The following is a 22,141-nucleotide window of genomic DNA, read 5'->3' as shown; positions in this document are numbered from 1 at the left end:
GCAAGCCAGCAGAATAGCATGCTATCACACACACACTCACACACACACAGCACTGTTGCAAGTATCATACAAGTAACAGCAAAAAGCCTTTGATGTAGCAATTCACCCATGGCAAAATAATGTAGGTCGGTTTTCTTTATTTTTTTATTTATCTTCTTAGATGTGTTCAACCTTCCAGAACAGCAAAGGCCTCTGGTTGATCCCAGAGTTACACACGCAATCCCTTTCTCTCCAAGTAATTAAAGGAATCTAATTTAAGGCAATCAACTTTTTTTATTTACTGCCATCTAATCGGCCTCCCTTTGCCTTTTTGCTTTTTAAAATTGGAATGCCTATGGCAACACTTAAAATAGAATCAAGAGGAGTTGCTTTCCCTTTCAGTGCATTGACCTGCAGGCACGAACTTGTGGATGTGTTAGACGGCATATTTTGGTACCATTGACTGTATTTCATACTGTCAACTGTTTTTGTGTGCGCCGAGAATAACAAGTGCAGCCAAATGCCTCAGCAATGAACGTTCTAGTCGTTCAAAGAGAGCCAGGGCTGGATTCTGAGAAACTAGACAAAAGTTTAGCGTGTAGCGGCTATCGTAGTATCTGGCCTAATATAGTATGTTTATAGTTAATACTGACATTCTGGTGTAACTTCCAGTGTCTAGACTAGAAGTTGATTTTATGTTACTGAAATAAATAAATAAAATAAACTTTGAATCTCAATATCATGAGATTAAAAAGCTTGTCATGACTGTTTTTGATTATCTTAATCAAATTCGTTAACAACATATTGTGGTTTGAGTTCATTCATTGAGTTTATGCATCCAGTTTCATGTTTCTAAAACAAATATTCTGTAGATGGCAAAAAACGTCACCGCACACCCCTGTTTGCCGCTCTCTCATCTTTCTTTAAAATTCCTCCTCTTTTCAAGGAGAGTGTGGTCTTAACATCTGGACGGATATCTTTGTTGAACTGATCCACGGCAAAAAAAAGCAGCAAGCAGCTTCACTCATCAACCCACCCACCTCGTCCCTCTCTGTACACATTCTTCCCGACCCCGGCGCCCACCGGAAAGAGGAAAAGAGGGCGAGCACGGATGACTGCCATTGGAGCCCATAGAACCTCCTCAAACGGTTCACGTGAGAAAGCACTTACACAGCCATAGGCAGGTGGTCATTGCCACTAAATATCGCCCAGTTCACAACCAATTGTCCATTCCCATGGTGGTGGGGAAGAACAAGGCCTTGGTTTCTTTTCTCTCTCTGGCTGCCTCTGAATAAGCCTCCTTGCATGATGGAGCTCAAATAGCCTGTGGTGAATTCAGTCAGGTGAGTGTCAGGTACCTGCTTCCCTTTTGTGTCTTAAAAGATTGGTTAGTGTGTGTTTGTGTGCGTGTGTGTGTGTGTGTGATTCTCTTTGTGTGTGTCTGTGTGTCTCTGTGTGTGTGTGTGTGTGTCTCTCTGTGTATGTGTGTGTGTGTGCATGAGATTGCAGGAGTTTGTGTGTATCTGAATGTGTGTATGTGTGATTGTTTTTGTGTAGAGAGTCTCTTTGATCTTGAGGGGGCCATGGGTTTGGGCAGACTTTTTTTTCGGCGGTTCTCGCAGCCTCTCTCAAGCTTGGAAACAAAACATCCTTTTTGGCCAATCAGAGGCGACAGGTGCCTAAAGGTAGAGACTGTTTGCTGAGCTGTGTTTGGTGAGAGCGCTCCAATTCAAAGTTTGGTCGGGCCACGGCATTGTCTAAATCCCCACTTTATGTCAGGCTTTTCTTTAGTCTCTCTCTTCGCCGGCCTCGGCACTAATGGCAAATCAATCCAAGGCTGTCAGACAACGGTGAGCCACTGCCTTGAGAAGAAAGGAGGGAAAAAGAGAAAGAGAGAGAGAGAGAATATGTGTCTTGTTAAAGTGTATTTATAGGGGCACCCCGGGCTAGACAATTAAAAACTGCTTGCATGTGAATGGTGGGGTGGAGGTTGGGGGGTGGGGGGTATGAAATGTGCAGGTTGCAGGTGTTTGAAAAGCAACTGGAGTGGGACCAAAGGTATGTTTTGCCAGCTCTTTTACAGAGCATGCGAGTTGAGTATGTGTTAGTATATCCTTGAATTAAACAGTGCCGTTTGAAAAAAAAAAGAACCCACACCCAAATATGAAAGGGTAGGCGAGAGAGAGAGAGAGAGAGAGAGAGAGAGAGGGAGAAAACAAGGGAAAAGATTTCTGCAAGGGGGGGTGAAGAGGAGCACGAGCAGTGATGAAAGGTTCTATGTGTTCTTGTTTGAGAACGTAAAAAAGGCTCCACAGAGCATTGTGCCTCGTGAAGGAATTTTAATTAATCAATGGGGTACACTTTTGCCCATTTACAGGCAGGCTTGTGGGACTGGAAACTGTTTCAGAGCCTGCATACATTCTGATGGGAGGGACAAACGAGGGGGAAAATGCCTTAGTTGGATAAAGAATAGAGCCATTTAATTTGTATTGCAATCAGTATATACTGTAAACAAATGTGAATCAATAAGGGAGAGTGGGTTATCATGTAATATCAGTGTGTGTAAAGTAACAGTCTTTTGAATGAGAGTATTCTGCTTAGACTGGCACACAAATTACCTTGAAAATAAACAAGAAAGGAAACCCTTCCTTGTGAATTCTGTTCTTGTATATTGTGGTTGAACTTGCATCAACTCATATGATTTGCCTTCATTCAAATTCAGTACCACCCAGTGTCGTTTAAGCACATATTTCAGTATATTTGATTTAGTTACTGTATTTTCTACATGCAGTTATAGTCAATGTTGAGCTGCATAACTGTGGATAGTGGCATACAAGCTATTTACAGATACAGATTTGATGGAATAATGTGACAAATGTTTCTGTTTTTGGGGGGAACGGACTAATATCATATTTGAGCACTGCATCCTGTTGAAAATCTCAAGTGAAAGCTTACAGGAAATGAAAGGAGACATGGTGGCAACTAATGACAACAGACTAAAATGACAACAGACTGAAACACTCGTTGCATTCACTGTTTCAGGGGAGGTAGTGGAATAGGCATTTCTTTGAAACTGAATACGTTTATTTTTCCCTGATGGTGCTTATAGCCACAATGTGAAAACACAGATCCTCACTAGTAATTATCTCATCAGAATTTTGATGGGAGAATGGCTTTGTAAGAGTTGCATAAACACCCATTGCCACACATACTGAGCTAATAAACATAATACCGAAATGTGCCATAGACCCTCTGGAGTCCATAGAGTTGTTTAATCTCCAGTAGATTTAAGACTGTATAGAAGGACTACACTGTTATCTAAATCCTAAAATCAGTTCAGATTGGATCACCTTCCAGATGACAACATTATGTTAAGATGATTATGTGTATTTGTGTAATTAATTTATTACCATATTATCTTCTGATTACAGACCATGAAAAGAGCAACATTAACATCCACGACCCGCGACATGAATATAGGCAGCTACCGCAATAAAGTTGACCCATATGCACATGGTGTGAGATGGCACATAGGTGCACCCTTGTGGTAGATGAGGTCTTGGCAAACAGACGTCCACATGTACTTAATTCAGCTGCCACTAGACCCCCTCTCCCCACCCCACACACTAGTGACCATAAGAAGTGAAGTAAATAATGTTTATCAATTACAGCTGTTCCGTCATGGATAAGAACAATAGCTTTCTTATACATGTAAGTATACTTACATTCCTTTTCAGAAAAGTATTTCTTCCCTTATCACCGAATGCCTAATATATTAGTGTCTTTTTGGCAGATAAACTTCTAAGGACAAACTTCCGCATAGCAAAGTCTAACTATTAACCTTAAGTCTTGGAGAGCAGAAAAGGACACAGGACAACTGTCTCTCCTCTCTTCTCTTCTCTCCTCTCCTCTCCTCTCCTCTCCTCTCCTCTCCTCTCCTCTCCTCTTCTCTGCCCTTCTTTATAAGCATACCTCAGGCCCAAGCTCTCCTCGTTACTCCACTTCCTCCACCAGGGCTTACCAGCCAGTCCTGTCTTATCCCAAAGCTCTGGCCCACCACCACCCCCCTCATCAAATGAACTGCTCCCTAAACTGCCTGGGGGGGGGGGGAGAGAGAGAGAGACAGAGAGGGAGAGGGAGAGAGAGAGGGAGCATGAGTGAGAGATAGACTCCTCCCATCCTTCAAGCGGGAGCCAATGAGGGTAGACACTTAGACTCCCACTACAATAGGTAAATGTCTTCAAAGTGAGAGAGGACAGGGCAGACTGACAGAGAGAGAAAGAGAGTGAGTGAAAGAGAGAGAAAGAGAGAAAAGGAGAGAGGCTGGAGAAGTGTGCGCAAACCTTTGACTGACTGAGTCACTCATGGCAGTTGTGGAGTGATCTGAAGAGTGAGAGACCCAGAGCAAGGCACAGAAGAAGAGGACAGAAGACCTAAACCTAAACACATTCACTTCACCCTCTCTCACTGGCACTTCCTTTCAGTTAGAAGATTTGATTTTTTCTTTTCTCTTGAAAGTGGTGGTGGAAACACAGACACGAGGTGACATGTTGGCATTACTCCTGATGCTGCAGTTTGCCAGCAGTGTGCAGGCTCATGGGACCCAGAGTGCCACTCTGCCTGCCAGTCTGTACCCAGCGCCATGCCAGTGCCAGGAGGATGGGATTCTACTCATTGTCGACTGCTCGGAGCTTGGACTATCGGCGGTGCCCGGCAACCTCAGCCCACTGACGTCCTACCTGTGAGTATGCTGCCCTCTCTGTCTGTTACTCTCTGACTGCTCACCCATGTAAACATCACTCTGATGCGAGAAAAGTGTGTGTGATAGTGTGTGTACTTGGAGTTGTGGAAACCTCTCTTGTCTGACCTACAGGCTTACTACAGACCTGAACGTGACATGAATGAATTGGACTTGACTGTGATACGAATGAGTGTGTGACTTGGATTGTGACATGACTGAATGTGAATAGATTCTGTGAGCAGACCAGATAAACTCAGGTTACAGCACTTCTTCAGCCTTGATGTATTAAACGTAAAGGCGTGTGTTTCAAGCGTCACCAGTTGCTCTGAGGTAAATGGCTGAATGAAAGTAGGGGAGGAGGAGGGGGGGATATGGGGCTAATGTAAATGTGTGCTGTCCCACTCACTCCTTGCTGAGGATGGGATCCCATACGGAGAGAGAGAGCGAGAGAGAGAGAGAGAGAGAGAGAGAGAGAGAGAGAGAGAGAGAGAGAAAGAGAGAGAGAGGGATGGTCTGGAATGGGGCTGCTTTTCAGGATAGGGTTTCCTGGAGCCCCGCTGGGAGGCTGCCTTATTAAGTCAGTGATAAGTCAAAGGCACTCCAGATGTCCCCTGATTGTGAATGATGACGCAGGGGGGACGCAACTGATCCACCCGAAATTCATCCCACTCACGTGTATTAGTCACAGTCACAGGCAATTTCATGGGGCGACCCCCTCAAATGGAAGGTCACCCTGCACTTACTCTAACTCTATACTATGTAGTATGTCTTAGTCTTCTTACTAGACTATTTGCTGGTGGAAAAAAGTTTTATTCATAGAATATATAGATTTTTTTTTACCTAATCTGTTGTGGGCAACTGTGAATGTTTCACATGTACATTATTTGAAATGACAACATGACCACAGGTACCAAAAGTGTTATTCTATTTTTCTTTTGCATGCAGTTTGTACAAGGGTGGGGAAAATGATTCTAAGTAGTCCCGGCGAGATCAAAGAAGAGAAGAGGCGGTTTAAACTCCACCCCTGTATCGACTAGGTGCAACAAGGAAACAGGGATGCCTGAAGGGCTTACTATTGTATTTGCCATTCATGGTGTAATGCTTAACTGGCTAGCTCCAGCTAATGAACGGGTGGAATACAAGAAGCAAAACAACACATACATCTAGGACAATACCTGTACATTGTCTCCAATTACAATTTTAGTGGAAGTATGTTAGATTCTATTAAATTTGATTCAGTCACCTTACAAGTTGCTAGCATACACTGGATCACATCATAGCTGTTGTTGGTTACATAATTTGTAACACAGAAAGCAAATATGATAGATTTGTTTATTTTCCCAAGAGAAATACTAAAACTGTCACCAGGACAAATATTGTTAGTGCTGTTCAGGACAAATAGCAACAAAACCCTGTGGGGCAGACCTCAGTGCTATTGCTATTGTTCTTGGGCTAGTCTTGTCAACAGGTTCTTAGGTGATCACTATGGCAACCACATTTTATAAAGTAGCAGTAATCAGCTGGTGACTGGCTCAGGGAGAGAGTGGCGGCTCACAGTTCACCCTCACGTTTGTCTCTGTTCCTCTGGGCCACGTTAGTCTGCTTACATTCCAAGGCAAAGCTTTGACTTAGTTGAGCTTGGGTACTGTAGAGCTAACAGGACAAATTCCTATCTCGACTAAGTCAGCATTTTGAACAAAGTTTCCTATCAGTTTCCACTGGTTAATTTCAACCCTGTTGGCATTTGTTGTCAAAGTCAGTCAAACAATGTTGCTCTCTCATCTCTTATTGCGTGGAAGAAGGGGCTGCGTTTTGTGTGTCCGTGTTTGCACAGCGGCACATTTCTGCACCGTCACACCGTGAAACACGCCGGCTGGGGCTATATCTTATCGGTGTGATGGTTGATTGATCGCAGATAGCTCTCCGCCTTCGCCTAATCAGACAAGACGTTTGATCTCCCAATCTGCAGCATCAAAGAGCAAACAGCTGAAGGTGTCTGTCAAAGGGCCCCTTCTCCTGGCTGGCAGAGGAACACAGCGCTCAAATAAATATTGACTTAAGCTAAGCGCTACTGAAAGCTGATTGTTGAGATATCCTAGTAAGCTTGTGCTGCATTGGGAAATAGGCTGGTATTCCTCATTTAGTGTTTGTAGTATCTCTCTCTGTTAGGTGAAAAGCAAAATAAAGGTTTGGATTGCAGATTAAAACCCTTTATCCCTGTACAATAGTTGTGTATTCTGGAGTGAGGTCATATTTTTGACTTTAGGTTTTTGTGAAGTTAAGGTTAACCAATACAAAAAAAATCCTCATTTACAAATACCGTCATGATTTTACAAGCTGGGACATGTATGATATAACTTGACAGTTTGTGACTGGCTGCATACGGCAATGCCATTTTACAGAGGCAAAGTTCTTCCGGTTAACACAGTGCACACAGTAACACACAATTTGAAGTCCGTCCATTGCACTACCCTGGGCACACTCCTCACCAAAGAGTACGTTCTGTGAGACGCTTCTGCGAGGCGTAGCTGCCATGATTTAGTATCATTTGGCCAAATGGGACAACAGGTGCCCTAAGGCATGGAAAAAATGTGTCATACCGAAAAATTGTTTCTGGAAGAGGGTGTTTTAAACCCTGAGTGAGCAAGGAAAACATCAAAAGGACAAATGTTGCTTGCCTGCTCGCTCACTTGCTTTGCACACTCAGAGCTTACCCTCTCTGCCACGGCCATTCCATACACATTCCATTCCTCCGCCTGACAGATGTAGCATTGTAGTGGTTGCAAATGGGTCAATGTCCTCTGCTGACATATGTGTCAATGTATAGATGGCTGCGGACCTACACAAGTGCTCTGCACAGAAGGGGTGTTATTTCAAACTCTTTACATCCTGTAGCTCATGTTAACAAACAGATGTGTGCACATACATACATAAAGATGGACACTCATAGACGATAGATGATACATATATGGGGGTGGGGGGTAAGAAACAGACATGAAGAAGAAGAAGAAGAAGAAGGAGAAGAAGACGCTTGATAAACAGAAAACTATTCAACTATTTTAGAGACAGACGGGAACATATGTTTGGTTTATAATTTACGTGACACTTAGAGGATTGCCACAGAGGTGCAACATTTGTGCCGTTGAAAAAAATTGTTTTCATTTTTCAAGTCTAATAGCTGGCTAGAGTGTGCTAGTGCTTTAGTTACCAAAATAATGTTTAGGGGAAAGTTTTAAGTTAACAAAACCTTGTCATATGGCACTATATTAATACAGGCAAAAGGAACATCACCGTTAAAATTGAAGATTGTGATCTGTTTAAATAATTTTTAGTTTAATAGGTTTTAGAAATCCTGAGTGTGAGTGCATGGAAGTGTTATGCGTGTTTCTTTTTCTCACTTCATGGCATTGTTTCAGCTAGTTTGCACAAATTTTATAAAACGCTTACTTAGTTGTAACAGCTTGGAAAGTACTGAGCGTATAGGTATGCATTTGGTTAATACCAGCTGAAATTCTAGGTCCTATTATCTAAGCAATACATTGCTTTTCACTTTTAGATCTACTGTTGAGGCTTCTCTGTAGAACAAACCCTATTGTCTCTGCTTCATCAGGGACTCTTCGTATGGATGATTATGCTTGTACTTTTTACCATACAATTCAGATATACCACAGACTCGCATTGTTTCGAAATGATTGGTTTATGTGGGAATCGTAAAAAAAAGGCAACATTTTCAAAAGCACTCATGGGCAATGGGAGTCTGTGCATCACATGGTTTTAATCAAAACATGATGACAGTTCTTCAATACTTGTTTGCCTCACCTCATACCTTTGTGTACCCGCGTATCTCGGCAACAATAGCTCCACGTCAGGGCCTAATGAGGCATCTAACACTTGCATGAAAAAGACGCCTGAACTCACGGATTTTGGCAGCACGCTCCGGGCCCCAGTGATGCAACGTTAGAAGGACATTACCTCACCAGGCATAGAAATTACACCTGAGACTCAGGGCTTAAGTGGGGGAGCCAAGAGCAACATCTCGCTTTCACCCAGAAATGACCCAGCAGAGGCACACTGTGCCTGCAGGGTGGAGGGGGAGGTTACTGCCACCACTGCCCTCAGGGGTGGTGTGTGTGTGTGCGTGTGCGTGTGTGTGTGTGTGTGTGTGTGTGTGTGTGTGTGTGTGTGTGTGTGTGTGTGTGTGTGTGTGTGTGTGTGTGTGTGTGTGTGTGTGTGTTTGGGGGGGTTGGTAGTTCAGAGGCTACTTGCCCTTTGCCAGAAAGAGGCTTCTGCAATCGGAACCGGCTGAGAGGATTTTGTCTTCTTCTTGGAACCTTTGCACAGACTTTGACAGCATTTTTTTTTTCTTCTTTTTCTTTTGGACACCACCATCACTCTTTTACGAGGAATGGTTCCTGACAGAGATGCATGCATTGTTTGCAAGCTGTTTTCTGTTATCTGATGAGGTTTGAAAGCTGTCCTTAATTGATTTATGATACAGCGTTAGATTTGCCATACGGCTCAAGCTTGAGAGATATTATAACGCAATCCATGGTTAAGATCATCTCATATTTTGGCCCTGTTAAATCCTGAAGGCACTGAATCACCTCATTAAAACACACTTCATACAACATGCAAAGAAATAGCAGCAGAATGTTTATTGTCCACAACACTTGAACGGTGATAACAGTCAGTAAGGTAGATGTATGTGTGTGTGCGAGAGGTTCCGCATGTGCATGTGTGTTTGCATGTGTTTGTGTTCGCATTTGTGAGTGTGTATAAGTGTGTGTGTGTGTGTGTGTGTGTTTGTGACCTTTGTCAAGACTTCCTTACCCTGGAGCAAGGTTAAGAGGAGATGACCTCAGAAACACTTCTTTGGTCATTGACCCATATACCACTTGGGGGAGTAGGGGTTTGGGGTATCCTTCACAAGTGTGCCTAAGGCACTGATCAGCTAACTGTCTATTGAAGCCTGGGACCTCCTAGGCTCCCAGTGAGGCTGAGCATAGCCTCACAGGCCCTCCGTGGCCCTCAGTGGCCCCTGGGACAGGACAGCCATTTTCTAAATAAACACTAATTAATGTTGAGTTAGGCCAAGAATTGGAGGCACATGTTTTTGCTTACAGTACAGCCTCAATTTCCACTGCTCCAAGCCAGGAACCTGTTATCAAGGCCTGGAGAGAGAGATGTGTCTGTGTTTGTGTGTTTGTTTGTGTGTTTGTGTGTGTGTTTGTGTTTGTGTGTGTGTGTGCCTTGTTTGGAGGCATGGAGTGTTATCTGGTCGGAAGGCCATCAGAACATCTAAATCTACACATGTATAATTATGTTTCTTGAATGAATCTAGTAAAAGGTATTAATTACAGCTCTTACTGAGTTGAACCTTATAGTAAAAGCTTACTAAATGATGCTTCCAAGTAAAGCTGCTCAAGCCTACAGAATATCACTTTTAGCCTTTTTTTCAGGCTCCAGGACTGTTAGGAAATACTGCTGATGATGCGCTTGTCTGTTTTGGCCGAGACCATCCGTGTGAGTTTTAGGATGCTGGACATCAAGTTAAAGCATTGAGGGAAGAGTTATAATCCCCCTCACTATTAAGGGTTCTGCAGTAGTCTGTAATGGCACTGAAATAATACCACTATTAAGGGTTCTGCAGTAGTCTGTAATGGCACTGAAATAATATCTTCAGTACCAAAGCGTTAGGGTGCAAACGTGCATTCCATTTGACGTGTTCTACAGAATGTATTATGACTCTCTAGTTACCTGTCAACCGTCCATTACTAAAGGCTAGAGTCGCCAAAAAGTAATACTCAAAGTTCAAAAAATATATGAAACACATGGATGTGTTTGGCTGAAACAATCTTCCAGGCCACTGCTTTAAAAAAATAGGAGAGAAAAGGAGAGAAAAGGAGCGAGAGGAAAAAAAAATTGAACGAGACTCCAAATGTCGATGAGGTATCTGGCACGGTGTGGTTAATAAAATCTCCAGCTGAAAAACTTGACAGTTTACAGAGATAAGTCTGTTTGGTGGGCCAGGGCTTCACTTCGGGTCCCCGACCAAAACAAGAAACAGGTGAATCTAATGAATTGCGTCTGCCAGAATGGAAGCCTGCACAGGCTCTGACGCTGCGTTTTGATTGCAACCACAATTCCCAATTCTACGGTGCCGGTTTGTTTGTGGCTGTGTTTGCTATTTGTGTCAGATCATGTTAGCATGAATTATGGAGAGGCAATATATGATGACCTTGGTGTGGAGCTCTGTTGTCCCTGTGGAAGACTCCATTTCTATTCTTCTATTCTTCTAGTTTACCTGCAGGTGACACTCCATGTCCTTTTTTGTCATCATCTTCTGTGAAACTCCATCAGTTTTCTTCATCTTCTTCTTCTTCTTGTCCTCCTCCTCCTCCTCCTCCTCCTCCTTCTTCTTCTTGCATTGCATGCAAAGTAGGATTTCCATCAGTAAGCAGCACTGTAAATTGCTGTGGAAGTCCAATTGTGTTTGGGAATATTCTTGAAAGGTTCTAAATTCCCAAACGGCCTCTGGAATTTGCCACCCAAATGTGCAGTGTAAAGTCTGGATCTCAAAGAGAGAGCTTTGCTTGCACACCGTACCACACTCTGTTTAAACACACAAGTGAACAGACAGAATGGGAGAGAGACAGAAATGTGTGTCTTTTCTTCATACTGAATACATTTATTCACATGCTGTTACAGCCACACATCATATATTTGAGGTAGTTAATAAGATACTAGTATCAGTGTGCTTTATTCAAAAGAGCCCTTCATATTTTCAGACTTCATGGTAAATTCACCCTGAGTTTATTTTTGGCAACAAGAAACTGACTATTTTTTTTCTTTTTTTAGTGATGTTTTGTAATGTATCACACACAAACACACACACCAACACACACACACACATACAGAGAGAGAGAGAGAGAGAGAGAGAGAGACACTTATCTCCAGCCTCAAACAAACATATGAGTAATTGCTCATTTCCCCCAGTTACCTAGTGAAACAGCACCAATTAGTGCGCTGTAAAAGCAGCTTTAAAATAGTCTGAGTCAATGCTGGATAAATAAACTGCTCCGACCTACCGCACACTCCCCCATCTCTGGAACAGCTGTACATTGGCCTGGGGAAGGAGGAGAGCAGGGGCCAGTCTTAGAGAGATCTGCCCACCACATGACAGAAGAGACAACACAGACTTATGCAATGCAGTACGCACTTTAAGAGAAAAAAAACACTCTTACATCTTTATGCGCTTAGGTCAACCTAACACTCATTTTTTCCCACTTCTCAAGAACTTTCACAGGCACACATTGCTACAAGAGGATAGAAATGGGTGGACATGGCAAAATAAAAATATTAAGAGCCTTATGTCTTTGAAGCCAGGGCATGAAAGGTGCAGGCGATGTTTGTGGTGAGACAAAGAGAAAATGGTGGGTGGGATTTTCATACTGAGGCCTAGTGGGAAAAGAGACTGGGAGGTTTGAGTACACGCCCATAACATCTTGACATCTTTTGGTTTTGATGCATTAGGCAAAGAAGTGGAAATTGCATACACTTTAAATGATTCTTAATTAAGGCTATTCTGACAAATGCTGGCTAGTGTGGCTTTAAGGTTTGCTGTGCAGTGCAGAGAAGATGCGCTCCTGGAGCTCAACAGGTTGAGCGAGGTGCTAACTACACCAAGATCATGGGTTGAATCACTAAAAAACACAGATTGAGAAACACGTGCATTTGTTCTGTGCTGTAAGTGGCTTTGGATGAAAGTATCTGGTATAAGTATAAACTAACTGTAAACAAATGTAAGCAGATACTAATAGAGTGAAAATATTCTAACCCACCACAGTATTATTTTGTGAGAGAGGCATCATTCACAGGGAGAGACAAACCACAGATCATCCACGTCCCTTTTAAAGTAGCAAGTTGTAAATCGTGGCGCAAGCTCCACCCCCTCTCTGTGGGATGTCTTCTGTAGACTCTTAACCTGTGGTTAAACCATCAGAGAGGATCTGGGGTCTTTGAACGTGACAGAGACCGTCAGTTCTGATTGAAGCAACACTCGTGTACACGCCCCACAGTACATACGCTTGTATACATAGCATAAATCCTCCGTGGGTGGAGGTGTTGAGGAGATCCATGGACTGACTCAACGCGGAACCATCAAGGACAAGGGTTCAGAGTGGAAATGTCCTTTTCATATGTAATGCTTATGAACGCCAAAAACATTTTTGTGTGCCAGTATCAGTATGCATTTCGTATCCGGCGTTGAAAGCAAATCAGCAGGAAATGTAGAGGAAAGAGCGAGTCATTTACATTTTGGCTTGGACTTGTGTGGTGCTTTTGCGAAATGTCCTATCATTGTTGGCTGAAACTCCTTTGAAATGGTAATGAAATGACTGTCTGACACTGTGCCTTTGATTAATCCCTCTAGCGTTCCTCGTCCGCAGAGAATCCTCAAGTCCCGATTTTATTCGCTGGATCCCGCATCGGCCGAGCCACCCAAGTTTCGTAGAAACAGCCTTGTGGTTTTGTTTGGGGGTGGCTCCATTCGTCGTAGGCCGTTTTGTCTAGAGCCGTGAGATCAGAGGACAGTTGTTTAACAAGTGAACCATGAGGTATGCGAGACGAGGCAGCATCCCAAAAAAGCTTACTACAACACGTCCCCATCTCCAGATAGAGCCGTAATCCAAACAAACTCGCAGCGATGCCGATTTACCGCTCAAGTAGCACTCCACCATCAACAGAGCACTTGATGTGTTGTATCTTACCTAAAGAGCAGTTCACAGCCTTTTGTCCCGGGATGCAAATCACCTCACTGATCTGAGATCAAGAGAATTGAAAATGAGGCCCTTGGATATGGCTTTTTGTTCTCTCTTTCTCTCTCTGTGCCTCTCTCAGGCTTGTGTGCTCTTTCCGTTTCCTCTGTCTCTCTCTCCATAACTCTCCCCAACAACCTCTATACAAAAATAACATAGCATGCACTTGAGGATAATTTCTTAGACTCCTGATTGAAATGTAAGCCAGAGATTCATTTCACACGGACCGTATTTCATTTTTATGTCAAACGGGCTGTCCTCGCTGTAAAGAATGGGAGGTTATTTGAGGTTTGCCTTGTAGCCCCTGCTGAGCACTGAGTGTGAACTGTATACTTTTGCAAAAACAAATTACATCGGTGAGTAATGGAGAACTAAAATAATTACACATCACGGATGCCTTCCAGGAAAAAAATTAAATTACCGCCTCAGACAGTATTCTTATGCTAAGAGATGGAGTGTTTCTATTTTTCACTGAAGGTCAGTTTCAATGACTGTTTTTCTCTCAAGCTGAATTGGAATGACTTATTCTATCCACACTTCAAAAACTGGTTGAAAAGGGGGCATTACTATGTCAAGTGGACGGAAAGGGAGTAATAAGCTAATATCTAGATTTGAGTTCATTCTTTCAGCAGTAATTTGTTAGATTAGCGCTTGTTTTGATTCGTTCGCCATGGATCATATTGGACTTGGCACTTGGCTCCACTTGACTTGCTCAATGGAAGGTTGGGGATATTGGTTGAATAGATAAATAGCCCAAAGGTCAATTTTATAGTTCATGCTCTCAACATTTTGGCTCTAGGTCTCACCACTGCCTAAGTGGATGTATTTGTGTGTGTATAGTTGCATGTGTGTGTTTGAATGTAACTTTAAAAAAATGTTGTGTGCGTGCGGGGGGTTTTCTTTTCCAAATTGAACCTAGCCAACTGAGTCATGTAAGGACTCTTCCATGGAAAGAAACCAGAAAGGAACATCAGATTCTCCAGATATGGGCCATGTCCAGGCCACATATGGGCCAAAGTTACTTGAATTACAGGGACCCAGATAGAAACGGACAGAACAAAGTTACCTGCCTTATGGGGACCCAGATAGCAGTGGACGCCAAATCAGATCCGGCCCTGATCTGGCACGGACCTGTACAATGATCTGAAAGGAAAATCTGTAGATAAACTGGAGCTGTCATTTCACCTTGCCCCGTGGGCACACTCCAGAATTTACTGCAATGATTGTCACTCTAGGCAACACATTCCCCAAGCTTTCATCTTTGGAGAGGCTTTTAAAAATGTTCCTTTAGATACTTGATTAGAGAGGAGATTGAGAAGTGGCTAGGAGTCAGTGTTCGCTGAGTGTGGAGAGTCATTATAGGTCTTTCTTTCACCGTCTCTCACGCAAAGTGTTTGCACACTAGTTTCCCTTGAAGACTTTGGTATTAGGAGGTATATTTGTATATATGTGGTCACTGCCTTTACATTTCTTTTTAACCTCTTCTTCATCTTTAATAGATAAGGAATGGATCCTTTTAGTTTAGGAATTGATTTGGAGTCCAGGCTGTGTAGACACTGAGAGACATCATCCATACTTTTGCTGAATGTACTATATTCACAACACATCAAGGCATTCAGTTGAGCAAGCTCCTATTTGCCATGTTCAACATCTTTCTCCATCTTTCAACATTCTGCGAGTTCCTGAAACTCACTTCAATGATACATTCTAAACAAAACATGGAAATACAGACACGTTTGAGTCCCATAGCTTTCAGCACCACTCACCTGTTGCATTTTGAAAAAGGTTTATTGAATCATAAACATGATACAGAGCTCTCATTTCAAACCTCACTCCAGGTGCCCAGACCTTAGTCAAGGCCTCCAAGGCCCCCAGCCCCCCCTAAGCATCCACCCAATGGAAAGTTGGTGTTTGGATCAGCATTCGTGGCATGAGTGGCGGGTGTTGCGTGCCAGGGCCGCCAAGGCCCCCCCCGCCGCCGCCCCCTTGTCTCCTGCCTGTGGATGAGGCGAAGCCAGGGGGAGGAAAGGGCCGTCATCACCTCAGCTCAGCACTCGAGCGTTCAAAGGGGTTGGGGGGCGGGGGGATGGGGGGCACGGTCACTCATGTCACACGCTCGCACTTGCTGACATACAAACCCACACACACACACACACACACACACACACAAACATAGACACTGACCAAGACCCACAAAGGGATGGAGACACACAAAGAGAAGTGCATACACACACTTACAGATTCTTTTTGAGATTTTTCAATACTGCTCGCAGCCAGGATAAGTATCCATACTTATTCTCCTGAGCCTGGGCTGAGGTAACCTCTGTGTTGTTTGGGGGCATGAATGAGACAGGGATGAGTGATGAGATATCTGTGTAAATATTGACTTGCTAGAGGGAACCACAGCATGATTTGTGAGCAGGGTCCCAAGGTGATTATCAGGCCATATAGAGCCGAGATGTCCAGTAGCTAGCTTCCTGTGTTTATGTGAATTAGAATGGATAATATTGACATCGAATTTGCTCAAATGGCTTGCAAGACTGAAAGCGTTTCATGAAATCTTCTAAAAAGGTGTTAACAAAACCTTTATCCCATCTTTAACATCTTTAACGTATCCAACGTTTGCTGTGTTGTCTGCATCGGGTTTTTTTCAAACGCCACACCATCAAAAACATGGATCTATTTCGTGTCATACTTAAGCAATGAATGTCTGCTGCAGTTAGTTTAAAACCTCCATTTTAAGGACATCCTAAGTGGTTAGATGAGGGGTTGATGTTAAACCTCACCTGTATTATATTTCATTCGGGAATATTGCGGTTAGCAGCCGCGATCAGTCATACATCCTATTAGCATCATGTCATAATTCATGAGGGCACTTGTGGCCTCCAGCTTCACAATGTCAAGTAATGCCAGTCTCTCTCGATCTTCTCTCTCTCTCTCTCTCTCTCTCTCTCTCTCTCTCTCTCTCTCTCTCTCATTCTTCATCCATACATCTGTCTCAGACTCTCAGACCCCACTTCAGTCGTTTCTCTTCCTCAACAGAAACCTCAGTGTCTCTGGGGTCTGTGCTGATCAGAAAAGGCAAAGAGAGAAATATGAGGAAAGAGGGAGAGAGAGAAAAAGAGAGAGAGAGAGTGAGGGAGGGATAGAAGGAGAGCTAGCTAGCTCTCGCTTTGGAAACCGCAAACTGCTGTCATTATGTGACGCACCACAGTGGTGACGGCTAACCAGAGTCTGGCGGGTGGAGGAAACCGCTACAAGGCAAATTAAGAACCGGAGAAATAAGTGCAGGGCTGTGTGCGGACCACCCAGTCTCTGCCCACTGAGGGAGACCGCAGGAGGGGTGTTTCTCTGTGCCCCTCCAAGACTCTCGCTCTCTCTGTCATACCCAGAGAGTCAGGGGAATGACGGGGCTTCGCGCTGGCGGGAGGGCGGAAAAAAAACCATGATCTAGATTTTGGGCCACATCATTTGCTGCTTCTGCTGGCACCAGCCGTGTTTTGGTCGTATTTGATTTAATGTTCTGTCCTCCGTTTTTTAAACAAGCCCATTTCATCCAAAGGGTGTCCTGTTGATTTTGGGCTACTGTGAGTGGCATGAATAAAGTTTTATTGGTTTGAGTTCCACACCACTGATATATATCACCAGTGAGGACTGCTGTTTTAGCTGTGCTGGGATCGTTCACTTGAGAAGCTAACCATTTCAGACCACAGTGTGTGGCGTGTGTGTGTGTGTGTGTGTGTGTGTGTATGTTGGTTGGGGGAATCTTCATGATCATAATCACTTCTATGAAAGCAACTACGTTTCCTGATCACATTCCTTTCCATATCTGTCTCTCTCTCTCTCTTTCTATTTCCTTCCGAAATATTTCCATTTCGGTTGTCTTGCTTGCCCATTATGTCAGTAGAGCGATGGTTATCATCGCTGACCCAGGTCAAGGCTTGGAGTAAACATGTCTGCAGTGTGTGGGGCAGGCCCCCGGCCTCTCTGAGACAGCCAGGCATCCTGGGAGTGCACAGCCACGCTGGAGTGCCTCTCTCTGGGGCTGGCGTCCTATCAAGCCTCAACATCAGGCTCCTGGCTCCAGAATTCTTGCTCTTGTGGTGGCCACTCAGTCTCTCCTCCATCCTCTCCTCTCAGTCACACTCAAAGAGGGGGGGTGGGGGTGGGGGGTGGTGGTGGGGGTGGAGGGGTGGTAGTGGAGTTGAATACAGCAAGAACCACTCTGCCCACAACACCAGAGGCTCTTTTGCCCTTTTTTTTTTTTTTCGACTGGTATCCCTCCCCCACCCCCCTCGGTCCCTGTTCTTTCAGGGCTCGCCTTTGATCAATGGCGAACGCATCGTTCTGTAAACTGCCAGTCAACTTAGGTGAGGCAGAGGGAACTGAGCCTCACTTTGTTTGGCGGTTCCACAAGAGTTGTCTGTAATCATAATTTACTAGACACGCACTGGGGAAAATCACCTGGTAGCCATGTTTTAATAGGAGGAGACTGTGCCTTCTCAGGTGAAACGGGTGTGGCAGGCAGGAGGAGAGTGGCAGGCCAGAGGGGAAGTCAAAGAAGCACTTCTTTGCACACTGCTTGGGGCTCATCACGTCTTGGGATCCTGCCAAGAGAGGCTGTTTTCGTCCTTACTCTTATTTCTCAGAGGAGGACTGAATGAAAAGAGGTGAATATCTGTAAGTAGGAGTGAGCTAAAGAGAGTCAACTAATTTATCCCAGGAAAACTGCACGTTTATTTTTTTTTTTTAAAGCAAAGGGAGAGCTCTGTAGGACAGTAAACAGCTCTTTGTTGAGTCAACTCCTAAAAGGCACACGCCTGATTGATGGTAGTTCTACAGCACTGTTAATGGTAATGAAGATCATTGTAACTGGAACGATATTAGATTTCTCTGAAAATCACACAGGCGTCTGATGCTGCTGGGGCATGGATTGCTGCTGGCATCAAGTGCTGGTACATCAAGCCTTGGATCCCATCTGTTGCTTAGACTGGGACCATCAGAAGTAATCAGTCCACTGTGTAACACTAGCTGCATTTCGTAATAAGGAAAATAATAAAGACGGAGAGATGAGGGTTGTCTTTCTTTCTTTCTTTCTTTCTTTCTTTCTTTCTTTCTTTCTTTCCTGCTTTCTTCTCCAACACACAATTCTGGCGTTGACTCACAAGACCATTATGTTCCAATCCTTCTTCTCGTACTGACAGGTTGGGGGCTGATACTCCGGGGTCAGCCAGGTCAATCAACAGGTGTAGCCTGCAGCAGTCAGTCAGAGCAAATTAAAAACATCCCATAATGTTCACTTAATACCATGGTAGCTCACAGATCAGAGTCCCTACCCTATTAACCCCTATCATGTACACTAAATCGTGTAAGACGGCTTAATATATGTAATTGATCCTCGGTTGCTCATCGGAGGCGTGTTTGTTCGTTTTTATTTTTTTGTCTCTGTCTCTTTTTGTTTGTATTGCCTCATCATCCCTGGATTTCCTCGGAGGATACTGTCATTGAAAGTACTGCGGGCTCTTTGTTGTGGGAAGACCTTGGCAGCAGAAGTAGGATGCAGTGGGCTGGGCGAACATAAGAGCTGCTTCCGCTCAGAACAAAGGTGTAGTCATCCCAGAGGAGCTCGGAGACAAGGGAGGGTGGAGGGGTTGGGGGGTTGGGGCTGGGGGGGCAATCGTGAGGTTTCTCGTGCCCCACCTTAAAAGAGAGGAGGCCAGAGCTTCAGGACAGATGCTGGGCAGGGATAGGTATTATGGCAACAATGGCCTTTGCCTCAGAAGAGACAGAGAGAGAGAGGAAACAAAGGTGACAGTGTACTCTGCCGTGTGGTTACATCCTGATCCCGTCTGTGGAAGAAAGGGGACCTCGGTTTCGGTGTCATCGCTGGAGACACGGTCCCGTCCTGGAGACATGGATAAACAGGCAGATGAGAGAGGGGAGGTGCTTGAGACCTGTTGACAGAGGTGGCCCAGCCGTACGGTTGAAAGCCACGAGACAGTTCAGGCCCCTGGCTCTTGTTTCAGACCTACTTAAACAACAAAGGGGTTTTTTTGTCAACTGTTGAGTGAATTTACACGTTTGATTGTGTACAGATTCAACCGATTCATAGCATCAAGTTATTGGAAATACATGAGATCATCCAGAATAGTCCATCAGCAGAAGACCATGAGGTCTAAACTGTGGCTGTCCTAGAGTTTTCAATAATATTTGTTTGCACATATGATCTATTAATCTCTATCATGTCCCTTTTTGACAGTTTGAGAACTGTCCATGCAACCTTCTCAACCTCTAGTTCAACCTTGCTTGGTGTTCTTCATTGGCTTTCCACCATGTTGGCACTCCGTTCCCTCCCTTGCCATTTTAGAAAATGACTCTCTATTGGGGACACTTCATGGGGGTGGGGCAGGGAGTGTAGGTGAAAGGGGGGTGGTTGTCCTATGTACGAGTTCACATTGCACAGATTCCTCCTCATCCATGGGAAACTCTGGTCCCTGGCATGTCAGTAGCCCCCTCTCTGTAATTCCACAATGGGGTCTTTGTGCGAGAGACCAGGCCCAAGCCAGACTGTCCTCAAACCAATCATGTTTGGCAAAGTGAGTCTCATTAGTACAGTAGGATTAACAGGACGATGAGGGCCGTAACCGTTGAAAAGATGATGAGGACAGGAACTCCACTGGGAACCGTGTGCACCGACTCTGAATGGAGATGGAGGACCATTGAGGTGCCACTCTGTTCGCTGTCGCTAAACCAACTTCAAGAATTTACTGGAATGTAAATGTCTGGGGAAGAATGTAGGGAATCCTAAAATTACCTAGCCATTGGATTGGATTATGACAATTTTCGGGAGAGTGAACTTGTCTCAGCGCCTTAATCACATTTGGATAACTTGTTCCAAGGCTCCATGATGGTCTGCTCAGTCTTGTCTTTGCTCAGGTTGCAGGACATGATGTTATTTCCTTCCACAAATAATGCCGTCTTCAGGGAGCCAGAGAGGCCAGAGACCGTGCACCATGTACGTTTTCATCCAGGATCTGGTCTCTTTGCTGCTTCCCGACACGGTGAACGCCTGTGCCGAACCTAGGGCCCTTGTTTTCCACACTCTCCACTCCCCAGTGGCTCAGATCTCAGGCCAAGCATGGCAAATAAAGCCTGTTTAATGTGCTGCCTGGCAGCAGCCAGACTTCCCTGGCAGGCAGGTGATAAATGGGCCTGCGTTAATGACACTTAATGCCTTCCCAAATCCCTGCAGTAGCATCAAAGACGATAAGGGCCCAGCGCTAATGCCGCTCCATGGAAGGGGGGATTACGTGCCAGAAAAAAAAGGAGTTTGGATGGGACGCAAGCTAACGGGAAGGGCGAGGGGGAAAAAACTGAAGATCACAGCGACACTTAGCGCTAACAAAGGGGACAGGACGTGGAGGAATGCGGTCTTTAGGGGGGATCGGGGGGTGGAGGCAGGAGTTTAGGGTGTGAGGGAGACTAAAATCGAGGTGGTGGTGGTGGGGGAGGGGGGGCAGTACGGTGGGGCAGGGGAGTGGGGGCTCTGGGGCTGAGGACTTTGAATGGGTTCATTAATCGAAACAGACAACTTCTGTCTCCTTGTGTGCGCACTGTTTAAACAAGCTGGGAGAAAGAGCAGGGACACCAAGGCTGACATTTGGAAGCGCTTGCAAGCCACAGGCCATAAAACCAGGCCCATGTTATCTGCCAGAGTAGCTCATCCTCGAGCTTGAGGTGTTTGGTTATGAAGTGCTCGCTTATGAAATGGCTTTGCATTCCAGCAGCCACAGCTACTTGAAGTCACACCATAAGGACGAGGAAGGAGGCATGTCACTAGCTATATGTCTTAGAAGTCAGAGAAACAAATCGGAAAAAGTCAGTGGATGAAAATGATATCGCCTAATTTGGTAGCTGAGGCTGTAATCTTTGTGTGACTGAATCATTTGACTAGGTCCATAAGTACTGTCTTGGTTGAAAGTTCACAAAGGGATTATATAATCATATTTAATTCATTGTGTAACATACTATCGTAATTATCTTAGTTCTGCACAGTGGCTTTAACTCAGATATATTTCACTCCCCTCTATTTCTTGATTAGAATTGGAGCATGTGTGTATGAAACACTGTCTGTCAACAAAGTTGTAAAAACCAGAGACATTGTTCTCTACTGAAGTAATCTGGCTTTCTCATCCACCTGGTGTCAAATCCACCTTTTTCTCATTGTGGGAAACCAAAGTTTCCAAAGCATTGGCATGCCTGAAGTCCTTCACTTATGACGTTGCAGGAATCTCCACAAATTCACTTCCTGTGGGCATTGTTGGCCCGGGTTGACCTTTCACCCATGACTTTCATATAAAGCATAGCACCTTTGTTCCCATGCAAATGGCAGGGCTGTGGACAGACAATGGCTGTTCAGATGCTGTGCTAGCGTGGGAGATAAAGGAACAGAGCAGACCAGGGCAGAGAGTATGCAGCATGTGTGGCCATGTTTGTGTGTGTGTGTGTGTGTGTGTGTGTGTGCGTGCGTGTGTGTGTGCGTGTATGTGTCTCTGTATGTGTGTGTGTGTGTTTCCATGTGTGTGTGCGTGTGTGTGTATGTGTG

At 44.5% G+C, this 22,141-nt stretch overlaps 1 protein-coding gene across 1 annotated transcript in view; it reads left to right on the top strand.

Annotated features, from left to right (window-relative positions):
- The first annotated feature begins 4,083 nt into the window (after positions 1-4,083).
- The window catches only part of LOC105889849 (leucine-rich repeat-containing G-protein coupled receptor 6), a 61,206-nt gene continuing 43,148 nt past the window's right edge, over positions 4,084-22,141 (top strand). Inside the window, exon 1 of the mRNA XM_012815779.3 lies at positions 4,084-4,720. Coding sequence (XP_012671233.1) covers positions 4,527-4,720 — 194 coding nt within the window. The 5' untranslated portion in view covers positions 4,084-4,526. The remainder of the gene's footprint in view (positions 4,721-22,141) is intronic.

This window comes from Clupea harengus, chromosome 4 (assembly GCF_900700415.2).
Source record: "Clupea harengus chromosome 4, Ch_v2.0.2, whole genome shotgun sequence".
In the NCBI taxonomy this organism is placed as follows: Eukaryota; Metazoa; Chordata; class Actinopteri; order Clupeiformes; family Clupeidae; genus Clupea; species Clupea harengus.
The sequence above is the reverse complement of the archived record's forward strand: the minus strand, read 5'-3'. Positions and strand labels throughout refer to the sequence as shown.